At 51.1% G+C, this 25,546-nt stretch overlaps 1 protein-coding gene across 1 annotated transcript; it reads right to left on the reverse strand.

Moving 5' to 3' along the window:
- Window positions 1-698: 698 nt before the first annotated feature.
- On the reverse strand, window positions 699-6,712 carry LOC115464360 (zinc finger protein 2-like). The gene is made up of 3 exons (XM_030194748.1): window positions 6,475-6,712; window positions 2,161-2,287; window positions 699-820 (listed from the first exon to the last, which is right to left on the reverse strand). The coding sequence occupies exons 1-3, from the start codon at window positions 6,496-6,498 to the stop codon at window positions 699-701; spliced, it is 273 nt and encodes a 90-aa protein (XP_030050608.1). The 5' UTR covers window positions 6,499-6,712.
- Between the last annotated feature and the right edge of the window lie 18,834 nt (window positions 6,713-25,546).

Consider the following 25,546-nt stretch of genomic DNA (forward strand, 5'->3'; position numbering starts at 1 on the left):
CCCATCTCCTGTATGAATGCTTTCTGTCCTTTTCAATATTGTAGTTCTTTTCCGTTTCCTTTCCTGATATTGGATTGCACACCGTCCGGATCTGCACATTAGTTTCGATGGTATAGAAAGTCTAAATAAACCATAAACTATGACAGCCCTTAAATATCACTGATTGGAGCTTTTTGAGCAGAGTTGGAGAACATTTCAGCTGGTATTCTGGGACAAATGTGTGGAATGTTATCACTTGGGGATGGGGACTGTGGGGAGCAGAGTTTTCTTTTGTATGTAATCTTGTACTTGAGGGCGGGTGCATAGAGGGAAAGATGTTCACCTCCTTGATCTTTTTGTGGAATTGTTTATTACACTGTTTTACTTGGGGGACAGGGGGTTCTGTTGCACTTTAATAAAAATTTCAGTTTTAAAAAAACTGCAGACTGCCATGGGCTGAATACTGACTGGTTCGTTTACTAGGTGCAGACTGAGTGTAATTTGGGCCCTTGGGCAAACAGGGTCATGAATCCGTAACCACCTATCAAAAGTGATTAAACTAGATAGAGAATAGAGCACAGTGGGCTCCCTATTATTGTGGGACCCCAGGCACTACCCTATTGTCCCAATGGTCAGTCCGCCCCTGAGTTTACACATGTTTCATGTTAGCGGCCCATCTCCTGCGATCTGCAAACGTAATGCCCTTTAACCCGAAACATTTACTTACTTGTGGTGGGGTCATTCATGTTTTCTTTTCCCTCCCACTCACATTTTTGAGTGACATATTTCTCATCTTCCTCTTTAATCTTGAATATAACATCTGGATTAGCAATTGAATAACCTGTCAATGAAAGATAGGAAAATTATGTTATACCAGGTGTGCGGATGTTATAATGCCGTTGTATCGCTCCATGGTGCGACCGCACCTGGAGTATTGTGTTCAGTACTGGTCTCCGTATCTCAAAAAAGATATAGTAGAATTGGAAAAGGTACAGCGAAGGGCGACGAAAATGATAGTGGGGATGGGATGACTTTCCTATGAAGAGAGGCTGAGAAGGCTAGGGCTTTTCAGCTTGGAGAAGAGATGGCTGAGGGGAGATATGATAGAAGTGTATAAAATAATGAGTGGAATGGATCGGGTGGATGTGAAGCGACTGTTCACGCTATCCAAAAATACTAGGACTAGAGGGCATGAGTTGAAGCTACAGTGTGGTAAATTTAAAACGAATCGGAGAAAATTTTTCTTCACCCAACGTGTAATTAGACTCTGGAATTCGTTGCCGGAGAACGTGGTACGGGCGGTTAGCTTGACGGAGTTTAAAAAGGGGTTAGATAGATTCCTAAAGGACAAGTCCATAGACCGCTATTAAATGGACTTGGAAAAATTCCGCATTTTTAGGTATAACTTGTCTGGAATGTTTTTACGTTTGGGGAGCGTGCCAGGTGCCCTTGACCTGGATTGGCCACTGTCGGTGACAGGATGCTGGGCTAGATGGACCTTTGGTCTTTCCCAGTATGGCACTACTTATGTACTTATGTACTTATGTACTTCAGAATCCCTTAGTATGGTCATTTGTTCCCTATTCCGACAGAGGAGTGTGCGAGTGTGTGCTTGCAGGTGTGTATTTTTGTGGCAAAGCTTGGTGAAGAGACGGCTGTAGCCTGCCACTTGATAAGACTGGGCCTCGAGGCTTTCTGAAATAGTCATTTCTATTCATGAATAGAAGCACTTCAGGTGCTACTGTTCTCTGCCAGCGTGGACCTTCCTGGTGAGGAGTTTCATTGACAGCATTTAAAAAGATTTTTTTTAAATGAGTCCTAGGATTTAAAGATAAATGGGGGGATCAATATTTAAAGGAGCCTCTTCTGCCCTCTTCTACACTGACCCCTGTTCCTGGACCATGTCTTTGTCAAGATTGTTTTCCAGTGATTACATTGTGTTATATATCCTCCAGTGATTTCGAACACAGACCCTTGACATAGACTTTTTATCGAAACACAGTGCTGTGTCGGGTCCTGAAGAATAAAGATTGTTTTCCATTATATTCCTCGTCCTGCTGTCTTTTTACGAAAGAGCTCTCCTGATTACACTACTCCTTATTTTGGTATTCTTCAATGTGGTGGCAAATGGTCCTCTGCTTTTGCAGTGTTCCTCCGTAGATGACGAATAAACATATTTACCTTGTGATATCAGGAAGCTGTGAATCTCCTTGATTACTTTCTTGTACAGCTCCTTCTGCAATTCTCCCAGAACGTCCCACTCTGCTTCCAAGAAATAAGCAGCGATGTCCTTGAATGTGACTAATGCCTGTGTTCAAGTAACAGAGTTAGTTGTTAATGTAGATTAAGCCCGTCTTTACAATATTCTCCTTTAGTTCAATTTCTATCCTTTCACTGGCTGAAGACTGACGATCTGAGTGCAAATTGTTCACAGCATTAACGCAGAACCAAGAGCTTAAAAATTAGTAGGTGAAGTTACAAATTGAAGACAGCGAAGGACCTCCCTTTTGGTGTGTCAGCTCCCTTAGCTTAGAACGTGATTAACACACGTTAATTGAATTAATGCACACTAAATACTGAATAATCCATTTTATACCTGTGGGCTTCTTAGCACTTAGTTTAAGGGGAGGACTGGCCTAATGGTTAGTGAGTGGATTGTGAGCCTGGGGAACCAGGTTCAATTCCCTCTGCAGCTCTGTGTGACCCTGGGCAAGTCACTTAGCCCTCCATTGCCCCAGGTACAATATACTTAAGATTGTGAGCCCACCAGGGACAGTGCAAGTACCTGAATAGTCATATGTAAACCGCTTCGATTTGTGCTTCAAAAGAGGCGGTATATCAAAAATTGAGAAACTTAAACTTTAGTAAAAAGAACCCCCTAAAGTAGCTGCCTTATCAGCACCTCCATTTTCAATAAGGCTTTTCGGTCTCCACAGGTATACCACAGATTTGGAACAAAGTCAGTAAGAGACATTACCAACCACTGACCACTGTTCCCCCTAAGCTGAGCAGGAGTCCTCCAACTACATTTCTGCCAGTAGGGGGTGCTGCTTCAATAAAGTGTTTTCATTCACTAAGGAAAGGCAGATTCTCTGGAGTCCTGCAGAGCTTGCCTGTCTCTCCCTATTGATAATGTGATAGTGAAACATCACCCTCCACTGGCAGGACTGTAGGTGGAGGACTCAGCTTAGAGGGAAGTGCCACAAGCCCTGCACTCCAAAGCTACTGATTCTGCTCTTTGATAGTGTGCAATCAGCAAGCACATCATATTTGGGAGAAAAGATATTTGAAAATGCTATAACATCTGGATTTTTTTCATTATTATTGGTGAGGTGATGTCTTTTATTCTATAGCATATGAAATTCCATAACATACTCTCCACTGAGGTTTGGTCAGACCATCTTAATAATGGCTTATGGATTTTTCTTTTAGGAAATGATCCAAATCTTTTTAAAACCCTGCTAACTGCTTTTACCACATTCTCTGTCAATGAATTCCAGAGTTGAATTACACGTTGAGTGAAGAAATATTTTCTCCGATTTGTTTTTACGTTTATATTATATTTTATGTTTTTACGTTTGTAGCTTCATTATGTACCCCCTAGTCCTAGTATTTTTGGAAAGAGTAAAGAAGCGATTCACTTCTACCTGTTCCACTCCACTCAGTATTTTATAGACCTCTATCATATCTCCCCTTAGCCATCTCCTCTCCAAGCTGAAGAGCCCTAGTCGCTTTAGCCTTTCCTCATAGGGAAGTCGTCCCATCCCCTTTATCATTTTCATCGCCCTTCTCTGTACCTTTTCTAATTCCACTACATCTTTTTTGAGATGCGATGACCAGAACTACACACAATATTCAAGGTGCATGCACAAATCCAAACTGTTGCCGATTAATGCCAATAATTGATTGCTAGCACCCAATTATGGCTCATTAGTTAATTAGTTGCATGCGCTCTCAGGATCGCCCACAATTTTGCACATGTAAATTTGTACACCATTTATAGAATCCAGAGGTTAACGACCCTATTCTGTAACATTGTGCCCATGCCCCTCCCATGGCCATGCCCCCTTTGAATCACAAGCACTAAAATTTAGGTGTACAGTTTACAGAATAGAGTGCTGGGCAGGTCCACACTCAGGGACCCCATTACAAAGGAACATAAGGACCTATGCATGTGCAGCACACATCAAATCAGCATTACTGCCTGGCTTGCACGTGCGACTGGTGGACATTCCAAGTTTGGCATGCGCCAAAAACATACGGTAAAAAATAATTTTAAAATATTATCTTCATAGCTAGGAGCTTTGGTAAGGCCTGACTTTGATTCAGGATTTAAAAATGACAGAAAATCTTACAGGCCTGTAACTCTAATTTGAACTCTGGAGTTACAGTAAAATTCCTGAGCTGTTGTGACACCTCATGCAGCAAAATGAGGAATGGGCTAGGGTGCAAAACCTCAATAACAGGATGGTGCGGTCTACCAACAGGGCAGAGTCAGTTACACCCAGGAAGATATCGTCAAAAATGTAGAACTGAGTGGTTTCGCAAGAAGATGACCAAGCTTCCCGAGCAATGCTAAAAAAAGCCAAGCACGTACGTTAAATGTTACCACATATGGTCACTAAGGTATTAACCACAATATTAACATATATCCAATAAGGTGTGAATATGTAATTTTACCTGTATCCTGGATGAGCATATAAAAATGAGTGTACTTCCTATTTCAATGGAGATTCTGGACAGCCAGTACTTTTGTATGGGCAGTTAGTCTCCCAAAAGCAATTGTCAATTATAATTCTAATTTGGTGAGTAGAGAGAAAATAAAATAACTAATTGCTTTTCTAACCAAACGCAGCCTTGGGTGATTTATTTATTCCTAGGTGTTGGTGGGTGGACCACCATATTGGGAGGGATAAATACACCCAGAAAAATACATTTTCTAGCGTGGGGATGTTCCCAGCAGTAAATGGCAGTTGACGCATGCTGGACGGTTACCATGCGGGTAACGCATTTGTCCTTACTGCTAGTCAATGGGTGGCGTTAAGGGCTCACCTTTGTAAAAGGGCCCCTTAAACACAAAGGAGTGCCGATTAACACCAATTATTCACTGTTAATGGCTAATTAACTAATTAGTTTGCACGTAGGTCTGGGATCCATGCTCAAATTTATGTGATCTATATAAAACATACCATGAATCAAAAAAACACACTGACAACCCACTTCTAGTGTTTTGTGTTCAAATGAGAGGAAAAGCCTCATACTACCGTGTCTCAACTCAGTTGCTTAGACCGGACTTATTAACAAACAATGAAAAAATGAAAAAAAACTTCTGAGCCCACGGTAAAACGTAATCATAGGCTCAAAAACCTCTCATAAAGTCTCTTCAATAATCTCAAACCCAAAAGCCATCGGCAATATTTCAAATCAAAAGACCACTTATCTTTTAGCTCAGTTTTGTTTTATGTTTATTTTATGAATTGTAAACCATTTCAAAAGAAGCTGTAGAGTAAACTCAATAAGCAATAATGTGCTGTCCATTCCATGCAGGTGCCTGAACATGACTCGGTGTTGAAACAGCACTCCCCAGTGGCAGGATTAAAAGTGGAGGATACCAGCTTAGCTTGTGGGCACACTGACGCTAACATCCAGTGGCGTAGGAAGGGGGGGCGGTCCGCCCCGGGTTCACGCCGCTGGGGGGGTGTCGGCTCCGCTGGTCCCTCCTCTCTCTGTCCCGGAACAGGTTACTTCCTGTTCCGGGTCAGAAAGAGCAGGGAACCAGCGGAGCTGACACGGCTCCCAGCGACATGCACTCGGGCCAGCCCTCCCGCTTGCTCCCTTTCCCATGTCAGTGGTAAGAATGCGCTCTGGGGGGGGGAGTGCGCGCGTGCCGAGGGGGGTGCGCAGCGGCGAACCGCCCTCGCTACGGCACTGCTAACATCTGCCACGTGGTAAAAACCTTTGCTAACTGCTTAATGCACCTCAGTAAAAAGGCCCCAAAGCAGTGGCATACCTAGGTTGGCTGCCACCTGGGGTGGGTCGCTACAACACCCCTCCCCACCGAAGTGCATCACCCACCTCCCCCCTTGAAATGAATCATCCTCATCACCTGGGGGTGCACAGAGCAGTCACATGGCTGTCGGCTCCACCAGTCCCCTGCCCCGGAACATGAAGTAACGTCAGAGGGGGTAGGGAACTGGCGGAGTCGACAGTCATGCAACTGCTCCGTGCTCCCCTTTGCTGCCTGCACCCGGGGCGGTCCACCCCCACCGCCTTGCCCTTGATAAGCCACTGCCCCAAAGAGTAGGTTTATGTGTGAGAGAGGTGTGTGTTTATATGCATGTAAGAGAGTGCGCTTGTTCATGCATGCAGAGGCGTGGTACAAGGAATGTGTATTCATGTGCAAGACTATAATGATTGCCGCCAAGCATAAGTGTGAAAGACATGCAGGTGTGTGTGATAGAACGTGGCACACAAAGAGAAAGAAGAATTTCTTACCTGATCAGAATCTGGGTCAGACATTTCCCTCTGAAGTCTGCAGTTGCTGGGATGGATTCAGGCTGGGAGAATTCCCTGTCCTGGAAAGATGAAGAAGACAGGAAAAGGCAGGCAGATTCCTCAGGGTCTCAGTTAAGGTTCCTCCTTCCCCCTATGCAGTTCTACCACTAAGACATGCAGGAATCTGCAGTCCAGGAATAAAGAAAGTTTCTGCTTTTTCTTCTGAGTCTTGTCTGCTTTTTGGAGCTCTGGCAGAGGAAGGACAAAGCCACTGAGCATGTGCAAAGCTCCCCAGCTAGAGTCATGGTGAGGATTACTCCTGTTTAAGGTGGATCTGTAGAAAGAGCAAGCAGCAGCCTCAGAAAAAGGACAAGCTAGATCATTGGTTTAGAGCTTTGGTATCACAAACTTGTATTTTTGCTGGATTTCTAGAAATCATTAAGTAGAGAGATGTGGTAGCTGTGTTCCACTTTTAAAGGTAATCAATAGAAATAAAAGAAAATAAAACAAGATGTTACCTTTTTTTATTGGACTAAGGCTAAGGATACATTTTTAGATTAGCTTTCAAAGGTAGCCCTTCTTCATCGGTTTCTGAGCCTCGGCTCGGTTTCTGAGCATTTTTAAAGGTAGGGTGCGGGAGCTTAGACGGAGTTCAGGGTAGGCACTGGGTCGGGGAGGGGATGTCATCATCCTGCACCCGGGGGGGGGGGCGCAATGGCGAACCGCCCCGGGTGGCAGTGAAGCAGCTAAGCGAATCAGAAGACAAAAGGCCAAATTGGTTCCGAAACAATGCAACTTTATTGCTAGCAATGAACAGCACTGAGTTCTCTCAGGATACTGTGTGTCACGAATCATCTGACACTTACATTTATACTTCCCTACTGGGCCTGCGCATTAGGCCCCTTATACGTCACAGTAGACATGCGCAGTAAACATTTGTAGTTCTTACAGTGCACATTTGTAGTTCACAGTACATACACACGTCATAATACTGAAATGATACTGGCTAGGGAAACGAAACTTAACATCTTCTTCTACACACACACAATGCTCCTTTCTAGCACAGGAGATAAGGTTCGTTAGGCTCAGAGATGCAGGGTGGGGGTGTCTACACCCTCCGAGGTCAGCTATTCATATGACGCCTACGTGCAAGCTGGTCTTGTGTAAGCCTTGCTACTACTTTACAAGCTATATCTAATAGCCCTGCATTCTGTCTTACATTAGTAAACAGCACACTGGGTAAGGCACAAATGTCCAGTGCATTCATAAAGTATAAAAAGCAGAGGTAGTATGCATAAGTATAAGTCCATCAGTATGCAGGAAACATGAGGTTGTTCTGTTGGTCAGTAGTATTCGGGTAGTGTCCGGCGCTCCACTCCTACAATTCCCCCCTTTTGATACTAGAACAGTCATTCTGATGGAGAGTATCACTCCCAGAACCCTGAAGGTGAAAAGAAAGACAAGAAACATTAGCAAGGAGGCGAAAAGGAGCCCTAGGCCCTTGTGCAGCCGCTGGTTACTTCGCCGGGGTTGAGACGGAGGGCCCCTAGTGGAATCCCCCCCCCCCCTTTGTAGCCGGTCTTATGCTGGCACAAGGGTGTTGGCCCATAAAATTGACTCTAGAGGATAGAAGTCCGCATCAACCACAAGGTTCTGCTTCATCAGATTGCGGAATGGGGAAGTACATCTGGAGAGCCATAAGTTGGGAAGCAGCTCGGCGGTCAGCGATACTCTCCATGGTGGAGCGGAGACACCTGAAAACTAAGGGGAGAGACAAAGGAATTAATAGGCAGGATAGCAAGAACAGGCCCCCCATAGCGAGGAGGCTCTTTAGGCTGCCGGAGGTCGGCAGCCAGTTGGTTAGGGAGGAGGTCCAGTCCCAGGCGCTATTCCAGGTTTGGACTGGGACGTGAGCCAACTTAACCATCCTGTCAGTTATCTCTCTGATGACATGGCTCTGGTCATCAATTTGTAAGCAGCAATTACTGAGGTTAAATTTGCCACATACCCCCCCCTCCTGGGCCAAGAGGTAGTCGAGAGCTAGGCGATTTTGGTAAACTGCAGTAATGAGCTTAGTGTTTTGGCGGGCCAGGACGTTGAGGGCAAAGGCCGAATCATTGGTAAGGATTTCGAGCACGGCCTGTAATCGGATAATGCGATTCAGCATGTAGATAGGAGTACGGTACCCGTATGTACCATCCTCAGCCCATGTGGCTGGTCCATAGTAGTGAATGATACGTTCTGGCGGCCACTCGTTGTCCTTCCAGTCTCCTATCTGGACTTTGGGTTTGAGGTCTGGAGGGGACCGTTTACGCCTGCCAATATTACCAGGCCCCTTTTCCATGTACAAGGGGATGCCCAACGTCTCGCCGACGCGTAGGGGCAGAAGGAAGAAACTAGGACGGACGGTGCCCAAGAGACAGGTACTGTACCAGCGGACCAGGAGCTGTTCATAGGCCCTGCGACCGCAGATATAGTAGTAGCCCTCCGGGGCTATCCACTTAAGGGAGGCGTTTCCTCCGAATGTCCAAGTTGAGTTCAAGGTGGGTTCAGTCCAGATGGGCTCCGGGGCGGGCAGGTTGTCCGTCTGCCACCAGGTATGTCGGCTTCCATTAAACTGAAGGACCCCCGTACAAGCGGAGTCTCCCACTGGTACAGAATAACGCTTCGATGGCGCTCGGCTAGCGCAAAGGGTACCTATGATATTGGTTCTCAGGGCCCATTCGTAGGGCCTCGGACGCCGGGGAAAGGTAATGTTGGTGGTGTTGAGAGCGTCCCACATATGCTGTCGGATCTCCTTCGCTTCCCAGGGCCATTGCTCACCCATGTCGGTGCCTCCACAGACGAAACAGTTGGCAATTCCCAGGGAGAGGGCAATGTTTTCGGCCAGGTTGAGGAACATGTTCCGAGCTTCGGGAGAAATGGGGAACTTAGTCGCTGCTTCCTCAGCACGAGCGATTTCGTCGAATATGTCCTGGTACCCGACAACCGTGGTCTGATAGTGTGTGGGTGTCTTCTGCTCCAGACATACTTGTGATCGTTCGCATAGGCCTGGCGCCAAGCTAGACTGCCGCACTTGTGGGACCAGGGGTGTCTGTCGATAGCAACACAGACGTCAAAGGTAAGGGTGGCCACAGTCTGAGTACCACCCGCGATGATGCGGGTAGAGTTCACGTAATACAGGATACCATCTCCCTGGACTCCCATGGAACTGACGTATTGGGGGAGGCCCACACTGAGGGTGACATTATAATATCGTGGCTTGACTGGACTGTGACAGATCGTGAGATTGCCCTGGAAACACCTGTGAAACTGCTGAAGTCCAGCCGGGGTGGTAATGGCACAAGCCGGAAGGGGCCGGCAGCCACCTTCCGGGGGCTGCGACTGATGGATGAGGGTGGTGATCAGGTGGTATCCCCCCTCTATGCGATGGCGCACCAAGCGCAAACATTCAGTGCAGTTCTGACTCAAGGAAGGAGATTGGTTGGAGAATGGGCAGAGGAGGAGTAAGATAAGCGGGTACAGCATCATAGATTTGGGGGTAGGTACCCCAGTCGTTGCAGTAGGAAGATGATGAGACCCACGATGAAGGCTGCGATAAACAAACAGCCGAAGACGCAGTGGGTCCAATAGCTGAGCTTCTGTTGCTGGGTAGGCATGGATCTGTAGGTTTACTTTTTCCTTAGGGTCAGCCGTAGTGGAGCGTCGGGATGCTGATGGGCAGTCCACAGCTTAGGAACGCTATTGGTAGGTGCAGCGGGCTTCAGCCTGGTCCAATGTATCCACACAGGGCTTCCTGCAATTTTAACAGCGGTTGGGGTAGTTAGGAGAACAAGGGAGGGCCCTTTCCATTTGGGCTTGAGACAGTCAGATTCATCCCACTCTTTTACCCAGACTTCCTCCCCTACTCTAAACTGATGTGTAGGACTGGTGAGAACAAGGGGGCCTACCCTTTCAGTGTATTGCTGGATGTCTTGCACTACTTCACGTAAGGCTTTCATCTGTTTCACTAAGGAATTCTCGCCCTGAATCTGCAAGGAGTCGGGAAAGGAGGGTAGTGGTGGCGGCCTAGCGTACATCATCTCGTAAGGGGTAAGGCCGGTAGCCTTGGGGGTACACCTGAGATGCAGCAAGGCCAGTGGGAGTAGGTCGGGCCATTTGGCTTTGGCTTCTTGACATAGCTTAGCGAGCTGGTTCTTCAGGGATCGGTTAGCTCTCTCCACTATCCCACTACTTTGGGGTCGCCAAGCACAATGCAACTTCCAATTGAGGCCCAGCCTCGTGCTGAGCTGTTGGGTTACTTCACTGGTAAATGCAGGTCCGTTGTCGGAATTTATCTGTTTGGGGAGACCGTATCTGGGTAAGATATGATGTATCAGTAAAGAGGTGACTTCTTTAGCCATTTCCGTTCTGGTGGGCTGGGCTTCAATCCATCCGGTGTAGGTACACACGGCGACGAGGATGGCTTTGTAGCCCCGGGCTGGAGGCATATGCGTGAAGTCAATCTGGCAGACGTGAAAAGGGCTAGTGCCTCGGAGAAGGTGTCCTGGCGTAGGACCGGGCCCCGTTCTTGGGTTGTTTCGAGCACAAGTTACGCATTGGCTGGAAGCATTTTTGGTCCACAGGGACAGTTTATTGATGTAGTAGGTCTTCTCGAGTAGGCGCCCCAGGGCGTCCCTGCCCAGGTGGGTGCGGTCGTGAGCCTCCTTGGCCACCGTCCAGGCCAAGGCTTCGGGTATCCATATGCGCCCATCCTGTAGTATCCACCAGCCATTGCGTGACTCCAGTCCCTCTTGCCGGGCCCACTCAGTTTCTTGTGGGGTATAGATGGGGGTCTCTGTGGGGAGGTGAACGATGAGTACGGGGTCAGAAGAATGAGAAGGGTAAGGGAGTTGACTCGCCCTTTTTGCGGCATCATCCGCCCGCTGGTTTCCCCGGGCGATAGGGTCCGTCCGGCCGGTGTGGGCCCTGCAGTGCATTACAGCCACCTTCTTCGGTTTCCATACTGACTCGAGTAATTGGCAGATCTCAGTGGCATTTGCAAGTCCTTTCCCCTCAGCTGTCAGAAATCCCCTCTCCTTGTACAAGGCTCCGTGCACCTGGAGGGTGAGGAAAGCGTATTTGGAGTCGGTGTAGATGTTAACAACTTTTCCTTCAGCCCACAGGAGGGCTTTGGTGAGGGCGATCAGCTCCGCTTTCTGGGCTGACGTTCTGGGCGGCAGAGCCATAGCCTCGATCACATGGTCCTCAGACACGACAGCATAGCCAGCTCTTCGAATTCCCTCTATCACCTGGCTGCTTCCATCGGTGAAAAGGGTGATGCCCCCTTGCCAGGGTTGGTCCTTGAGGTCAGGTCTGCTAGAATGCACAGTGGCCATTACCTCCTCACAGTCGTGAAATGGTGGTTCAGGGGCCGGAAGGAGGGTGGCAGGGTTAAGGTTAGTAGTGTCCAGGATCCGTACCTCCGGGTTTTCGCACAGGAGGGCCTGGTATTTAACCAATCGGGAGTTGGTCATCCATCTGGGTCCATGGCTCTCGAGTAGGCCGCGGATGGAATGGGGTGTAGTCACAAAGAGGGTCTGGCCAAACGTGAGTTTATTGGCCTCGTGTATCAGCAAGCAAGCCGCCACGATGCTTCGGAGACAGCCCGGCCACCCTCGTGCCACGTTGTCCATGCCCTTGGAGAGATATGCTACAGGGCGTTGCCAGGTGCCGACCAGTTGGGTGAGGACCCCAAGTGCCAGTCCCTTCTTTTCGTCGATGAACAAGTGGAATGGCTTGGTCACATCCGGCAATCCGAGCGCTGGTGGGGCCACAAGGGCCTCCTTGAGGTCCTGAAGGGCTTTCAGTTCGTGTTTCTCCCACGGGAGATTTTGGCCCTCGAGTTCAGGCCCCTTCAGTTTGGCGTACAAATCGTGGGTCAGAACAGCGAAGTTAATGATCCAGATTCGGCAGTACCCAGCTGCTCCTAATAATGCCCGCAATTCCTTCTTATTGGCAGGAGTGGGTTGGTTGCGAATGGCTTGGGTGCGAGGGGTGCCGAGCCTTCGGGTTCCTTCTCGGAGGCGAAATCCCAGATACTCGACTTCGATCTCGCATATCTGGGCCTTTTTCCGGCTGGCTCCGGTACCCCTGGGCTTCCAGGGTCTTCAAGAGGTAAAGGGTGGCTTCCGCGCAGTCCGTGTACGTTCCACGGGCCACCAACAGGTCATCCACGTATTGGACGACCGGCCCGTATTCGTCCTGATACGTCTTCAAGTCCTGGGCTAATTGGTCACCAAAGAGGGTAGGCGAGTTCTTGAATCCCTGGGGAAGTCGGGTCCATGTGAATTGCTGTTTATTCCCAGTCTGTAAGTCTTCCCACGTGAAGGCAAACAACTTCTGACTGTCGGCAGCAAGAGGAACGGAGAAGAAGGCGTCCTTCAGATCAATGACACTATACCACTTGGTCTGGGCTGGCACTTGGGCTAGGATTGAGTAGGGGTTTGGTACGAGAGCGACTATGTCGGCTACCTGGTTGTTGACTTTCCTCAGGTCCTGGACGGGTCTGTACTCCGAGGTTCCTGGCTTCTTAACGGGCAGCAACGGGGTGTTCCATGCGGATCGGATCGGTTTAAGGACCCCTTGTTGAAGGAGTTTCTGTAGATGAGCTTGCATACTATGTCGGGCTGCATAAGGGATGTGGTATTGTCCTTGGTTGACGACTTGAGCATTTGGTTTGAGTTCAATCCAGATGGGGATGGCGTTAACAGCCAGTCCCCCGGGATTCACCTCTGCCCATACGTTGGGCACCTCATCCATTAAGGCTCGTCTCCGCTGAGCAAAAGGGGTGTCTTGGGCATAACGGCAGTCATTGGGGCCTGCAACGGGGGGGGGGGGGGGGGGGCGTGTAGTCTCCATTCTTCTCTCACGGGGCAGACAAGCGTCACTGGTCGGTCTTCAAAGTGAGCTTCCACTTCACCCGAGGTCTTGAACTTCAAGGTGGCCTGGAGCTTGCAGAGTAGATCTCGACCGATCAGTGGGATTGGGCATCCGGGGACATGTATGAACTGATGGGACACCATCGTCCCTCCGATCTGGACTTGGCGTTCTTTAAGGAGGGGAGCCGTAAGTGCTTTCCCGGAGGCCTCCACAATCGGTATGGTTTCTTTCGTGGCTGGTGCTATGGCAGTGGTGATAACAGATCGCTGGGCCCCAGTGTCGAGTAAGGCCTTCATCAACTGCGTCCCCACCCGGATCTCCACCAGAGGGTCAGTGAGGACTCTGCCCTCCCGGTCCCTTCATGCAGTACTGTCCCGGGTGGCATCAAGGGCCATCTGCCATTCCTGTTGTTCATCTCGTCCTCGGCCTCGTCCTCGGCCCCGTCTGGGCCCCCTTGGTCGGTCGTCGTTCTCCTCCTCTCTCGTCCGATCCCGTGGCTTCTCCGGGCAGTCAGCCCACCAGTGTCCTTCTTCCCGGCAATTTGCACACTGGTTACGTCCTATGGGGGATCGTGCCCCTCTTCCCCTTCGACCCTTGCCTTTACCCCGTGATCTAGACCCCAGGCGTTCTTCCAGCACCGTGGCCAACACATCTGCCTTCTCCCGCATCCGTCTGGTCGATTCCTTCCAGGCTTCCGTCTTCTCCTCTTGATCGCGGTATCCGAATACCCGATCCGCTATAGCTTTCAATTGGCTGATACTCATTCCCTCAAACCCTTCCGTTCTCTGTAGCTTTCTTCGTATATCCGGCGCCGACTGGCTGACAAAGCTCATAACCACTGTGGGGAGATTCTTGGGATCTTCGGGGTTTATAGGACTGTGTCTCCTAAATGACTCCATTAGTCGTTCAAGAAAGTCTCCCGGGCTTTCGTCTTTCAGTTGAACTACACTATGGATTTTTCCCATATTGGTAACCTTCTGTTTCCCCTTCTTAAGGGCTGCCAGGTACGCCTGCTGATACCTGCGAATAACGGTTTGGCCCTCAGCGGTTCGGTAATCCCACGCAGGAGCAGCGGTGGGTGCCTCCGCTTCTATTAGGTTCTGTACGTTAGCATGGCCGGGGTTCGCGTCCCGGACGGCTTGTTCCATATTCTGTTGTAAGAGGCGGCGTTCCTCAGTGGTTAGAATGTGGGCGCTTAATTGCCTAAGGTCACCCCAAGTCGGGTTGTAACTATAGATAATGCCCTCCACCAATTCTACCAGCTGTTCAGGTTTCTGGTCGTACGAGGGCCCATGCAATTTCCAGTTGTACAAGTCGGCACTGGAGAAGGGGACATGACTATAGACGGTTGATTCAATGGGCTGGCCCCCTTCTTCTGCCGGGTTAGGGGTAAAGGTGGTAGATAGTCGGACTGGGTATAAGTTGGTAATCCCCGTCCTACGACTGGAAGGGGGGGCATTTTGCGGACTCGATTGAGGGAACCGAGTGACTCTCTTCACAACCCTCTTGCTCTTCCGGGAGGTTGCAGGGCCAGTTGACTCAGGTGAGCCAGGTCGGGATGTCTCTCCGGCCTCCGATTCTGACTCGGAAGCCTCGGCGTTATCCGGGCCCACCGCCAGGCCCGCGAAATCGGGGTATATGGGGGCGTATGGCGGTGGCGCAATATCGTCTTCATATGTCTCCGTCATAGCCAGTATCGGGGCCTTCGGGGGTATCTTTCCGGGCAAATCCTGAACTTTCCCTCGGGTTCCCTTCGGGGGTTTCACTCTAGGAAGTGTGTAGGTAGTACGGGGCGTGGTCTCTGTCCTAGCAATAGTAGCACTGGGCGTGGTCTTTATGGCTTCAATGCTAGGAGCGGTCGGCCTTATGGGGGCGGTCCCTGCGGCCTTCTGAACGGCAGCGGTTGCCGGGGTTTGGAGCGTGAAGGCATGGGTTGACAGGGCTTTAAGCTTAGTTTTCCGGCCCTTTCTCTGGTTCACCACCATAAGGGCCGCTTTTTCTACCTTATGTTGGGCCCAGTCTGGCGGGTTCCGGACTACATTCAACCACGCCTCTATATACGGTATGTCCTCAGGACAGCCAGGATTCCCTTCAACTATAACAATGTCCATAATCGCTGCTACCTTCTCATATTCAAATGACCCTTCCGGTGGCCACTCCGCGATTCCCAACCCTGGCCACATAAATTGACATCGCTGTATCATCCCGGCCCTACTACATTTATCTTGGTCGAACACTTCGCTAAAGTGCTCCGTCATTAAGTCTAGAGGTGTGGACCCACCCCCGCCCATCCTAACCTGAGTGCCAAAGGATAGGCCACAGACAAAGAGGGAGAGGGATGGTGGAGGAGTAAGGGGTCTCTTTCCACCGGACACAGAAGGGTCACACTCGGCCTGACCGGAACGCGGTCGCCCGGTCCGGAAATGCAAGCCCATTCACACACTCTCATACGCCACAAGAAACCCTCCCGTTCGGTTTCTTCGCCCGAGCCTAGTGAGTTTCGGGACCTAGTCCGTATTAGTCACTGGCTAAAAGAGGGTGATCACGCCTCTTCTTCGGTCCTTACTGGGCCGGTCACTACGTAGAGTATACTCGCCTGTCCGCCGGGGTCGCAGGCCGCGCCGTCGTACGCGTCTCTCACTGGAGTAGAAAAAAACAAAAAGGTGCCTTGCCGGAACCACACAGCCCCTTTCCAGTCAGGCGGAGTTGATCGACCCTCCTCCGGGAGATGGATACTGAAATCAGCGGTGGCCACTCACCACCTTCTCGGGAGGGGATCGATGACCCGTCCCGACTGCAATGGGGGAGGGGAAAGAATATAATCCGATTTTCCCTTTTGTAAACACTCCTGGCTGGCTCGCCAATGAAGCAGCTAAGCGAATCAGAAGACAAAAGGCCAAATTGGTTCCGAAACAATGCAACTTTATTGCTAGCAATGAACAGCACTGAGTTCTCTCAGGATACTGTGTGTCACGAATCATCTGACACTTACATTTATACTTCCCTACTGGGCCTGCGCATTAGGCCCCTTATACGTCACAGTAGACATGCGCAGTAAACATTTGTAGTTCTTACAGTGCACATTTGTAGTTCACAGTACATACACACGTCATAATACTGAAATGATACTGGCTAGGGAAACGAAACTTAACATCTTCTTCTACACACACACAATGCTCCTTTCTAGCACAGGAGATAAGGTTCGTTAGGCTCAGAGATGCAGGGTGGGGGTGTCTACACCCTCCAAGGTCAGCTATTCATATGACGCCTACGTGCAAGCTGGTCTTGTGTAAGCCTTGCTACTACTTTACAAGCTATATCTAATAGCCCTGCATTCTGTCTTACATTAGTAAACAGCACACTGGGTAAGGCACAAATGTCCAGTGCATTCATAAAGTATAAAAAGCAGAGGTAGTATGCATAAGTATAAGTCCATCAGTATGCAGGAAACATGAGGTTGTTCTGTTGGTCAGTAGTATTCGGGTAGTGTCCGGCGCTCCACTCCTACAGCAGCACCCCTTGCTACGCCACTGGGTGGCAGCACCCCTTGCTACGCCACTGGGTGGCACAAACGCTCTCACACACATGTAGGGGTAAATTCAATAAATAGTGCAGGGAAGATGAGTTCACGGCGCAAATTCTGAAACAGCAATTCTGTGCGAAACTCTTCAAGAATACTAGTGTCAGTCTGCATCTATCGGGCCGATGTTCAAAGTGATTTAAGCGGGTAGGAGAGGCTTTTCCCCACTTAAATCACCCGCGGGCACCTGCCCTCTGAAATTCAGCTGTACTAAAGCGAGCAGTGCCACCTGCTGAATATCGCCTCTAACCACTGCTGAAAAAATTACAGACTGCCTAGAAAACCGCAGCATGACTAGTCTATAGAGATCTCTCTGTGAGAGAGCTACTCCATTACTACAAAAATTGCACTGGTTAGCTTTAAAAGCCACGGTTACTTTTAGACTCTGTGGGGAGATAAGATAGTGGTCTATAAAATAATGAGTGGAGTGGAATGGGTACACGTAACATAGAGGGGCATAATCGAATGGCGCCGGCCAAATCGATAGCCGGCCATCTTCGGGGCCGGCGCTGTAACGGGCGGAACCAAGCGTATTTTCGAAATATGCTTGGCGCCAGCCAAATCGCTCGCCGGGTTTACAAGAGGATCGCCGGCGGATCGCTGGGTGTATATGAGATGGCCGGCTTCGGTTTTCAGCCATAATGGAAACCAGGCCCGGCCATCTCAAACCTGGCAAAATGCAAGGCATTTGGGCATGGGAGGACCCAGCATTTGTAGTGCACTGGCCCCCCTGACATTCCAGGACACCAACCGGGCACCCTAGGGGGCACTTAAAAAATTAAAAAAACAAAACAAAATTAGCTTCCAGGTGCATAGCACCCTTACCTTGTGTGCTGAGCCCCCCAAATCTCCCCCAAAACTCACTCGCCACAATTCTACACCATTACCATAGCCCTAAGGGGTGAAGGGGGCACCTACATGTGGGTACAGTGGGTTTTGGGGGGGTTTGGAGGGCTCTACATTTACCACCACAAATGTAACTGGTAGGGGGGGATGGGCCTGGGTCCACCTGCCTGAAGTGCACTGCACCCACTAAAAACTGCTCCAGGGACCTGGGTATGACATTTCAGGTTGGCATACAGGCTGGCAAAAAAAGTTTTAGTTTTTTTTTGGGTGGGAGGGGGTTGGTGACCACTGGGGGAGTAAGGGGAGGTGATCTCTGCTTCCCTCTGGTGGTCATCTGGTCAGTTGGGGCACTTTTTCCAGACTTGGTCCTAAAAATAAATGGACCAAGTCCGGCCGGAGAAATGCTCATTCGAGCCGGCATCTTTTTTTCCATTATTAGGCGAAGCCAGCCATCTCGTACCCACACCCCTGTCCCGCCCCCATCCCGCCTTCGCTACCCTCCCAACACGCCCCCTTGAAGGTTGGCCGGCGCCGCGACGAAACAGCAGTTGAAGCCGTCCAAAATCGGCTTTCGATAATACCGATTTGGCTGGGATCAGGAGATCGCCAGACATCTCCCGATTTATGTCGGAAGATCGCCGGCAATCCCTTTCGAAAATAAGCCTGATAGTAACATAGTAGATGACAGCAGAAAAACACCTGCACGGTCCATCCAGTCTGCCCAACAAGATAAACTCATATGTGCTACTTTTTGTGTATAACTGACCTTGATTTGTTTCTGCCATTTTCAGGGCACAGATCGTAGAAGTCTGCCCAGCACTAGCCCCGCCTCCCAACCACTAACCCCGCCTCCCACCACCGGCTCTGCCACCCAATCTTGGCTAAGCTTCCCCTACAGTGTTAGTATAACATGAAGAAAGAAATCTCTAAAACATTTTAGGTAATGAATCCATACAATTCAATATACTGTAACACATTGTAATTGCTTGTTTACTCTTTCCAAAAATACTAGGACTAGGGGGCGTGCAATGAAGCTAGAAAGTAGTAAATTTAAAACGAATCGGAGGAAATATTTCTTCACTCAACGATTAATTAAACTCTGGAATTCATTACCAGAGAAGGTAGTAAAAGCAGTTAGCTTAGTGGGATTTAAAAAAAGTTTGGATTGCTTCCTAAAAGAAAAGTCTATAGGCCATTATTAAAATGGACTTGGGGAAAATCCACTACGTATTTCTAGAATAAAGCAGCATAAAATGTATTGTACTGTTTTGGGATCTTGCCAGGTACATGCAGTGCTTTTTTGTAGAAAAAAAGGTGCTGGTACTCATTTTGGGCAGGGTCACCACATATGGCTCCACCCCTGTTATAGCCACACCCCTTATACCAGCCAAGGCACATATAAACAGACATTGAAAATATTATCAAACCTATAAATGGCAAGTGACCGACTCACCTGCAAATGCGCAGTAGAGACTTCCCTCTCTGTCCCGCCCCCGCGTCAAGACGTGATGACGGGGGGAGGGGGGCGGGACAGAGAGGGAAACTGCGCGGAAGGGGAGGGAGGGAACCGCTGACGTCGCTACCGCTCCCCCCCCAAGGTAGCCGCTACCCGCCCCCCCCCCCCCGGAGTCGCCACCACCCCCCCTTCACCCGGCCCGGGCCCTCTCTTCGTTATTCAACTTACAGCAGCACCGAAACAGCAGCAAGCAGCTCAGCTTCAGCTCCCGTCGGCCTTCCTTCCCTGCCTGTACCCCGCCCTCGCCGACGTGACGTCACACGAGGGCGAGGCACAGGCAGTTAAGGAAGGCCAACGGAGCTGCTGCTTGCTGCTGTTTTGGCGCTGCTGTAAGTTGAATAACGAAGAGAGGGCCCGGGCCGGGTGAAGGAGGGGCGGGGGCGACTCCGGGGTGGGGGGGCGATAGCGGCTACCTTGGGGGGGGAGGGGACATGGGAGGTCTCAGAAGGAGGGGGGGCCTTGGAGCTGGGAGGGCTGGACTGAAGGGGGCCTTCCAGCTGGCTGGGAAGAAGGCACGGGGGGGGGCAGGGGGCCTTGGAACTGGGAGGGAGGGCAGGGGGCCCCTTACAGTTGTGAGGGAATGGGGCCCCTTACAGTTGTGAGGGAGAGCAGGGGGCCTTGGAACTGGGAGGGAGGGAAGGGGGCCTTGGGAGCTGGGGGGGAGGGCCTTGGGAGCTGGGGGGAGGGCCTGGGGCCTTGGAACTGGGAGGGAGGGAGGGAGGGCGGGCAGGGGGCCTTGCAGCTGGGAAGGGGGGAGGACTGGAGCCTTGGAGCTGGGAGGGAGGGACAGAGGGGTCCTTGGAGCTGGCAGGGAAGGAGGATGGCAGGGGGCCTTGCAGCTGCAACGGGAGGGGGGCCTTGGGAAAAAAAACATTCCAATACGCGCCCGTTTTAACGGGCTTAACGGCTAGTAGTAGTATAGGAGAAAAAAATAATGTGATTTTTATTATAAATAATTTCTGTAAGCTGTTACAGGTCCAGTATCCCCAGTGGGATACTAGACCTGTAACAGCAGATGTAAATTCTCAAATTGGACATATTCCGGACACTAAAATGAAAATAAAATGATTTTTTCTACCTTTGTTGTCTGGTGACTGTTTTTCTGATCATGCTAGCCCAGTATCCGATTCTGTTGCTATCTGTCCTCTTAACTCCGTTTCCAGGGCTTCCTTTCCATTTATTTCTTTACTTTCCACTTTTCTTCTTCATTTCTTGCCCTACATCCATAAGTAAAAGCTGGGTCCTACTCCGCAGACTTGACTGTCCAGTGGATCCAGCTTCTGCCTATTTTCTTCATCCATGTGCAGTTTTTCTCCTCTCTTCCTTTTCCCTCATCTCATCTCCTTCCTCACTCTTCCCTCCCTTCCATCCATGTCCAGCAACCCTCCTCTCCCCCTGCCCCCTCCAGCCACCCATGCCCAGTGATTCTCCTCTCTCCCCTGCCCTCCCCTGCCCATGTCCAGCATGTCTCCTCTCCCCCCTGCCCTCCCCTCCATGTCCAGCGATTCTCTCTCCCCTCCCCTCCATGCCCAGCATGTCACCTCCCTCCCCTGCCCTTCATGCCCAGCATGTTGCTTCCCTCCCCTGCCCTCCCCTCATCCATGCCCAGCAATTCTCCTCTCTCCCCTGCCCTCCCCTGCCCATGTCCAGCATGTCTCCTCTCCCCCTGCCCTCCCCTCCATGTCCAGCGATTCTCTCTCCCCTCCCCTCATCCATGCCCAGCACTTCTCATCTCTCCCCTGCACTCCCCTGCCCATGTCCAGCATGTCTCCTCTCCCCCTGCCCTCTCCTCCATGCCCAGCATGTTGCCTCCCTCCCCTGCCCTCCCCTCATTCATGCCCAGCATTTCTCCTCTCTCCCCTGCCTTCCCCTGCCCATGTCCAGCATGTCTCCTCTCCTCCTGCCCTCCCCTCCATGCCCAGCATGTCACCTCCCTCCCCTGCCCTCCCCTCATCCATGCCCAGCACTTCTCATCTCTCCTCTGCCCTCCCCTCCTTGTCCAGCAATTCTCTCTCCCCTCCCCTCCATGCCCAGCATGTCGCCTCTCTCCCCTCATCCATGCCCAGCACTTCTCCCTCCCTTGCCCTCCCCTCATTCATGCCCAGCACTTCTCTATCCCCTGCCTGCCCATGTCCAGCATGTCTCCTCTCCCCCCTGCCCTCCCCTCCATGCCCAGCATGTCACTTCCCTCCCCTCATCCATGCCCAGCACTTCTCATCTCTCCTCTGCCCTCCCCTCCTTGTCCAGCGATTCTCTCTCCCCTCCCCTCCATGCCCAACATGTCGCCTCCCTCCCCTCGTCCATGCCCAGCACTTATCCTCCCTCCCCTGCCCTGCCCTCCCCTCAGCCATGCCCAGCACTTCTCATCTCTCCTCTGCCCTCCCCTCCTTGTCCAGCGATTCTCTCTCCCCTCCTCTCCATGCCCAGCATGTCGCCTCCCTCCCCTCATCCATGACCAGTACTTCTCCTCTCTCCCCTGCCCTCTTCTCTACAAGTCCGGTGATTCTCCCTCCCCTCCCCTGCCCTCTCCTCTGCAAGTCCAGCGATTCTCCCTCCCCTGCCCTCCCCTCACCTACCCTCCATGTCCAGCACGTTGCCTCTCTCCACTGCCCTGCCCTCCCCTCTGCAAGTCGCGCGAACCAGGCCGGAAGTGAAGGCAGCAAGGCAGGCACGCAGCAGACAGGTTCCTCTTTTCTCGAGTTGCTTCCCTCAGCGCGTCCTGCCCACAAAGGCGGGGTGCGCTAAAGGGAAGCGACGCAAGAGGAGAGGAACCTGTCTGCTGCGTGCCTGCCTTGCTGCCTTCACTTCCGGACCAGTTCGCGCGACTTGCAGAGGGGAGGGCAGTGGAGAGAGGCGACGTGCTGATGGAGGGTAGGTGAGGGGAGGGGATGGAGAATCTTGACGGGTAATGTTATTTAAACGGAGCACAGGGCAGGAACGGACGGGAGCGGGGCCTCATGAAAAAGGTGCCGGTACACTGTACCGGCGCGTACCGGCACAAAAAAAGCACTGGATGTAACCTGGATTTGCCACTGTTGGAAACAGGATACTGGGCTTGATGGACCTTTGGTCTTATCCCAGTATGGCAATACTTTTGTACTTATTCATCTTTCAAATATTGTACAGCACAGCCCCAGACTATATGCATCCTTTGGTCGATACAGGTGCTGGTTAACTTTGCTCCGTACATAAATGAAGTAATAATTTAAAAAAAAAAACTGTGTTATGTGTTTACTCGGGTTCCCTTTGTCTAACATTACACTTTGTTTGAAGATACAAAACCATTCAGTGAGACACATATGCAATAATCGGAGAAATCAGGAGGGGGTAATATGTTTTCATATCACTTGTAGATCTACTACTACTACTACTTATCATTTCTATAGCGCTACCGGACGTACGCAGCGCTTCACACTTGAACATGGAGAGACAGTCCCTGCTCGATACAGCTTACGGTAAAATTATGTATCATACCTGATAATTTTCTTACCATTAATCATAGCCGATCAATCCATAGACTGGTGGGTTGTGTCCATCTACCAGCAGGTGGAGATAGAGAGCAATCCTTTTGCCTCCCTATATGTGGTCATGTGCTGCCAGAAACTCCTCAGTATGTCGATATCAAAGCTCCATCCGCAGGACTCAGCACTTAGAGAATTACACCCACAAAGGGACACTCTGCCCAGCTCACCACTGCCGAAACGGGGGAGGGGAATCAACCCAGCTCATCCCCACACAAGTGGGGGAGGGGAATCCGTCCAGCTCATCCCCGCGGAGCGGGGGAGGGACACCACACCCGCCAATGCGGGGGGATCTGGCTTATCCTGCAACCGCAACCGAGGGAGGAGCAGGGACTGTCTTTCTTCTATGTTTGTGCAACGCTGCGTATGCCTTGTAGCGCTATAGAAATGCTAAATAGTAGTAGTAGTAGTAGTAGTAACACCGCCGAAGCGGGAGGGGTACAAAGCTGCCCTACAGCCGCACGAAGCGGGAGGGAGCGCCGGCAGAATTTAGGTCTCAATCCAGCCCCGTAAAACAGAGGGGAGAGGAATGCAGCAGCTCACTGTAACACAAAATCGTCGCAACTTCTGAAGAATCCAATTAAAAAAAAACTTGAACACGAAGTCCTCCTGAACAGGAACTGAAGACTAAACTTGAACCTGAAATGCAACCAGAATATAAACAGTACAGATATCTGGGAGGGGCTATGGATTGATCGGCTATGATTAATGGAAAGAAAATTATCAGGTATGATACATAATTTTACCTTCCATATCATCATGCCGATCAATCCATAGACTGGTGGGATGTACCGAAGCAGTACTCATCCAGGGCGGGACAAAGAAATCCCTGACTGCAACACTGAAGCTCCAAACCAGGCCTCCGCCCGAGCAGCCACAGTCAAGCGGTAATGTCTGGAGAAGGTATGAGCCGATGCCCAAGTTGCCACCCTACAAATCTCTTCCAAGGAGACGGACCCGGCCTCTGCCATCGAGGCCGCCTGTGCTCTAGTGGAGTGAGCCTTCAGCTGGATAGGCGGCACCTTCCCCGCGGCCACATAAGCCGCTGCAATGGTTTCCTTGACCCATCGTGCCACTGTAGGCTTGGCAGCCTGCAGACTCTTACGAGGACCTGCGAACAGCACAAACAGATGATCCGACTTCCGGAATCATTGGTCACTTCCAAGTATCTGATGATGACTCATCTCACATCTAGATATTTGAGAGCAGAGTACTCCTCTGGGTAGTCCTCCCTACGAAAGGAGGGTAGACAGAGCTGCTGATTCACATGGAAGCGAGAAACAATCTTGGGCAGGAAGGAAGGCACTGTGCGAATAGACACTCCTGCCTCAGTGAACTGCAGAAAGGGCTCCCGACATGATAGCGCCTGGAGCTCGGAAACTCTTCTGGCTGAAGTGATAGCCACCAAAAAGACTGCTTTCAACGTCAGGTCTTTCAGAGATGCCCTCGACAAGGGTTCACAAGGCGGCTTCTGCAAGGCTCTTAGCACCAGATTGAGATTCCACGCAGGTACCACTGAGTGCAGAGGAGGGCGCAGGTGATTAACTCCCTTGAGAAAGCGTACTACATCTGGCTGCAAGGCCAGGGAAGCACCCTTCAGGTGACCCCTGAAGCAAGCAAGAGCCGCTACCTGGACCTTAAGGGAACTGAGCGACAGGCCTTTTTCCAGACCTTCTTGCAGGAACGCCAATACTGAAGAAATTGGAGCAGTGAAGGGAGAAAGTGAGCCTGCCTCACACCACGCTGCCAAGGTACGCCAAACCCTGGCATAAGCAGTAGAAGTAGAGCGCTTCCTCGCTCTCAGCATAGTGGCGATGACCTTGTCTGAGAAGCCCTTCTTCCTCAGACGCTGCCGCTCAATAGCCAGGCCGAAAGACCAAAGGGGGAGGGATCCTCCATTACCACAGGACCCTGATGCAACAGGCCCCGCTCCGCTGGCAGCTGCAGAGGGCCGTCCACTGAGAGCCTGATCAAGTCCGCATACCAGGGACGTCTGGGCCAATCTGGACTCACCAGGATTATCTGGCCCGGATGCTTTGCCACCCGGCCTAGCACCCTGCCCAACATGGGCGAAGGCGGGAACACATAGAGAAGCTCCTGTGTCGGCCACTGTTGGAGAAGAGCATCTACTCCCAGAGATCGAGGGTCCCGTCCTCTGCTGAAAAAGCGCGGCACTTGGCAATTGGCTGATGAGGCCATCAGATCTAGGCTCGGCTGGCCCCAGCGCTTCGTGATGTCCAAGAAGGCCTGAGCAGTATTCATGACTCCCGCAATGTGGGCCGCCGACAACTGTTCCAGGTTCGCTTCCGCCCACAGGCATAGCTTCATGGCCTCCTTGGCTAGAGGGGCGCTCATGGTACCTCCCTGGCGATTGACATAGGCCACAACCGTGGCATCGTCCGACCGGACCAGTACTGGCTTCAGCGCCAGGACCGGGAGAAACTCCAAAGGCGCCAACCAAATGGCTCTGAGTTCCAGGAGGTTGATAGACCACTTTGCCTCTGTAGGGGGCCAGAGCCCCTGTGCTGTCCTTCCCAAGTAGTGGGCTCCCCAGCCCGTCAAAGAGGTGTCCGCTGTGACGACAACCCACTCCGGGGTCATAAGAGGCATTCCTGCGGACAGCTTATCTGGCCTCAGCCACCAACTCAGCGCCTTGCACACTGCCGGATCCAAGGGAAGGCGCACAGC

This window comes from Microcaecilia unicolor, chromosome 3 (assembly GCF_901765095.1).
Source record: "Microcaecilia unicolor chromosome 3, aMicUni1.1, whole genome shotgun sequence".
Taxonomy (NCBI): domain Eukaryota; kingdom Metazoa; phylum Chordata; class Amphibia; order Gymnophiona; family Siphonopidae; genus Microcaecilia; species Microcaecilia unicolor.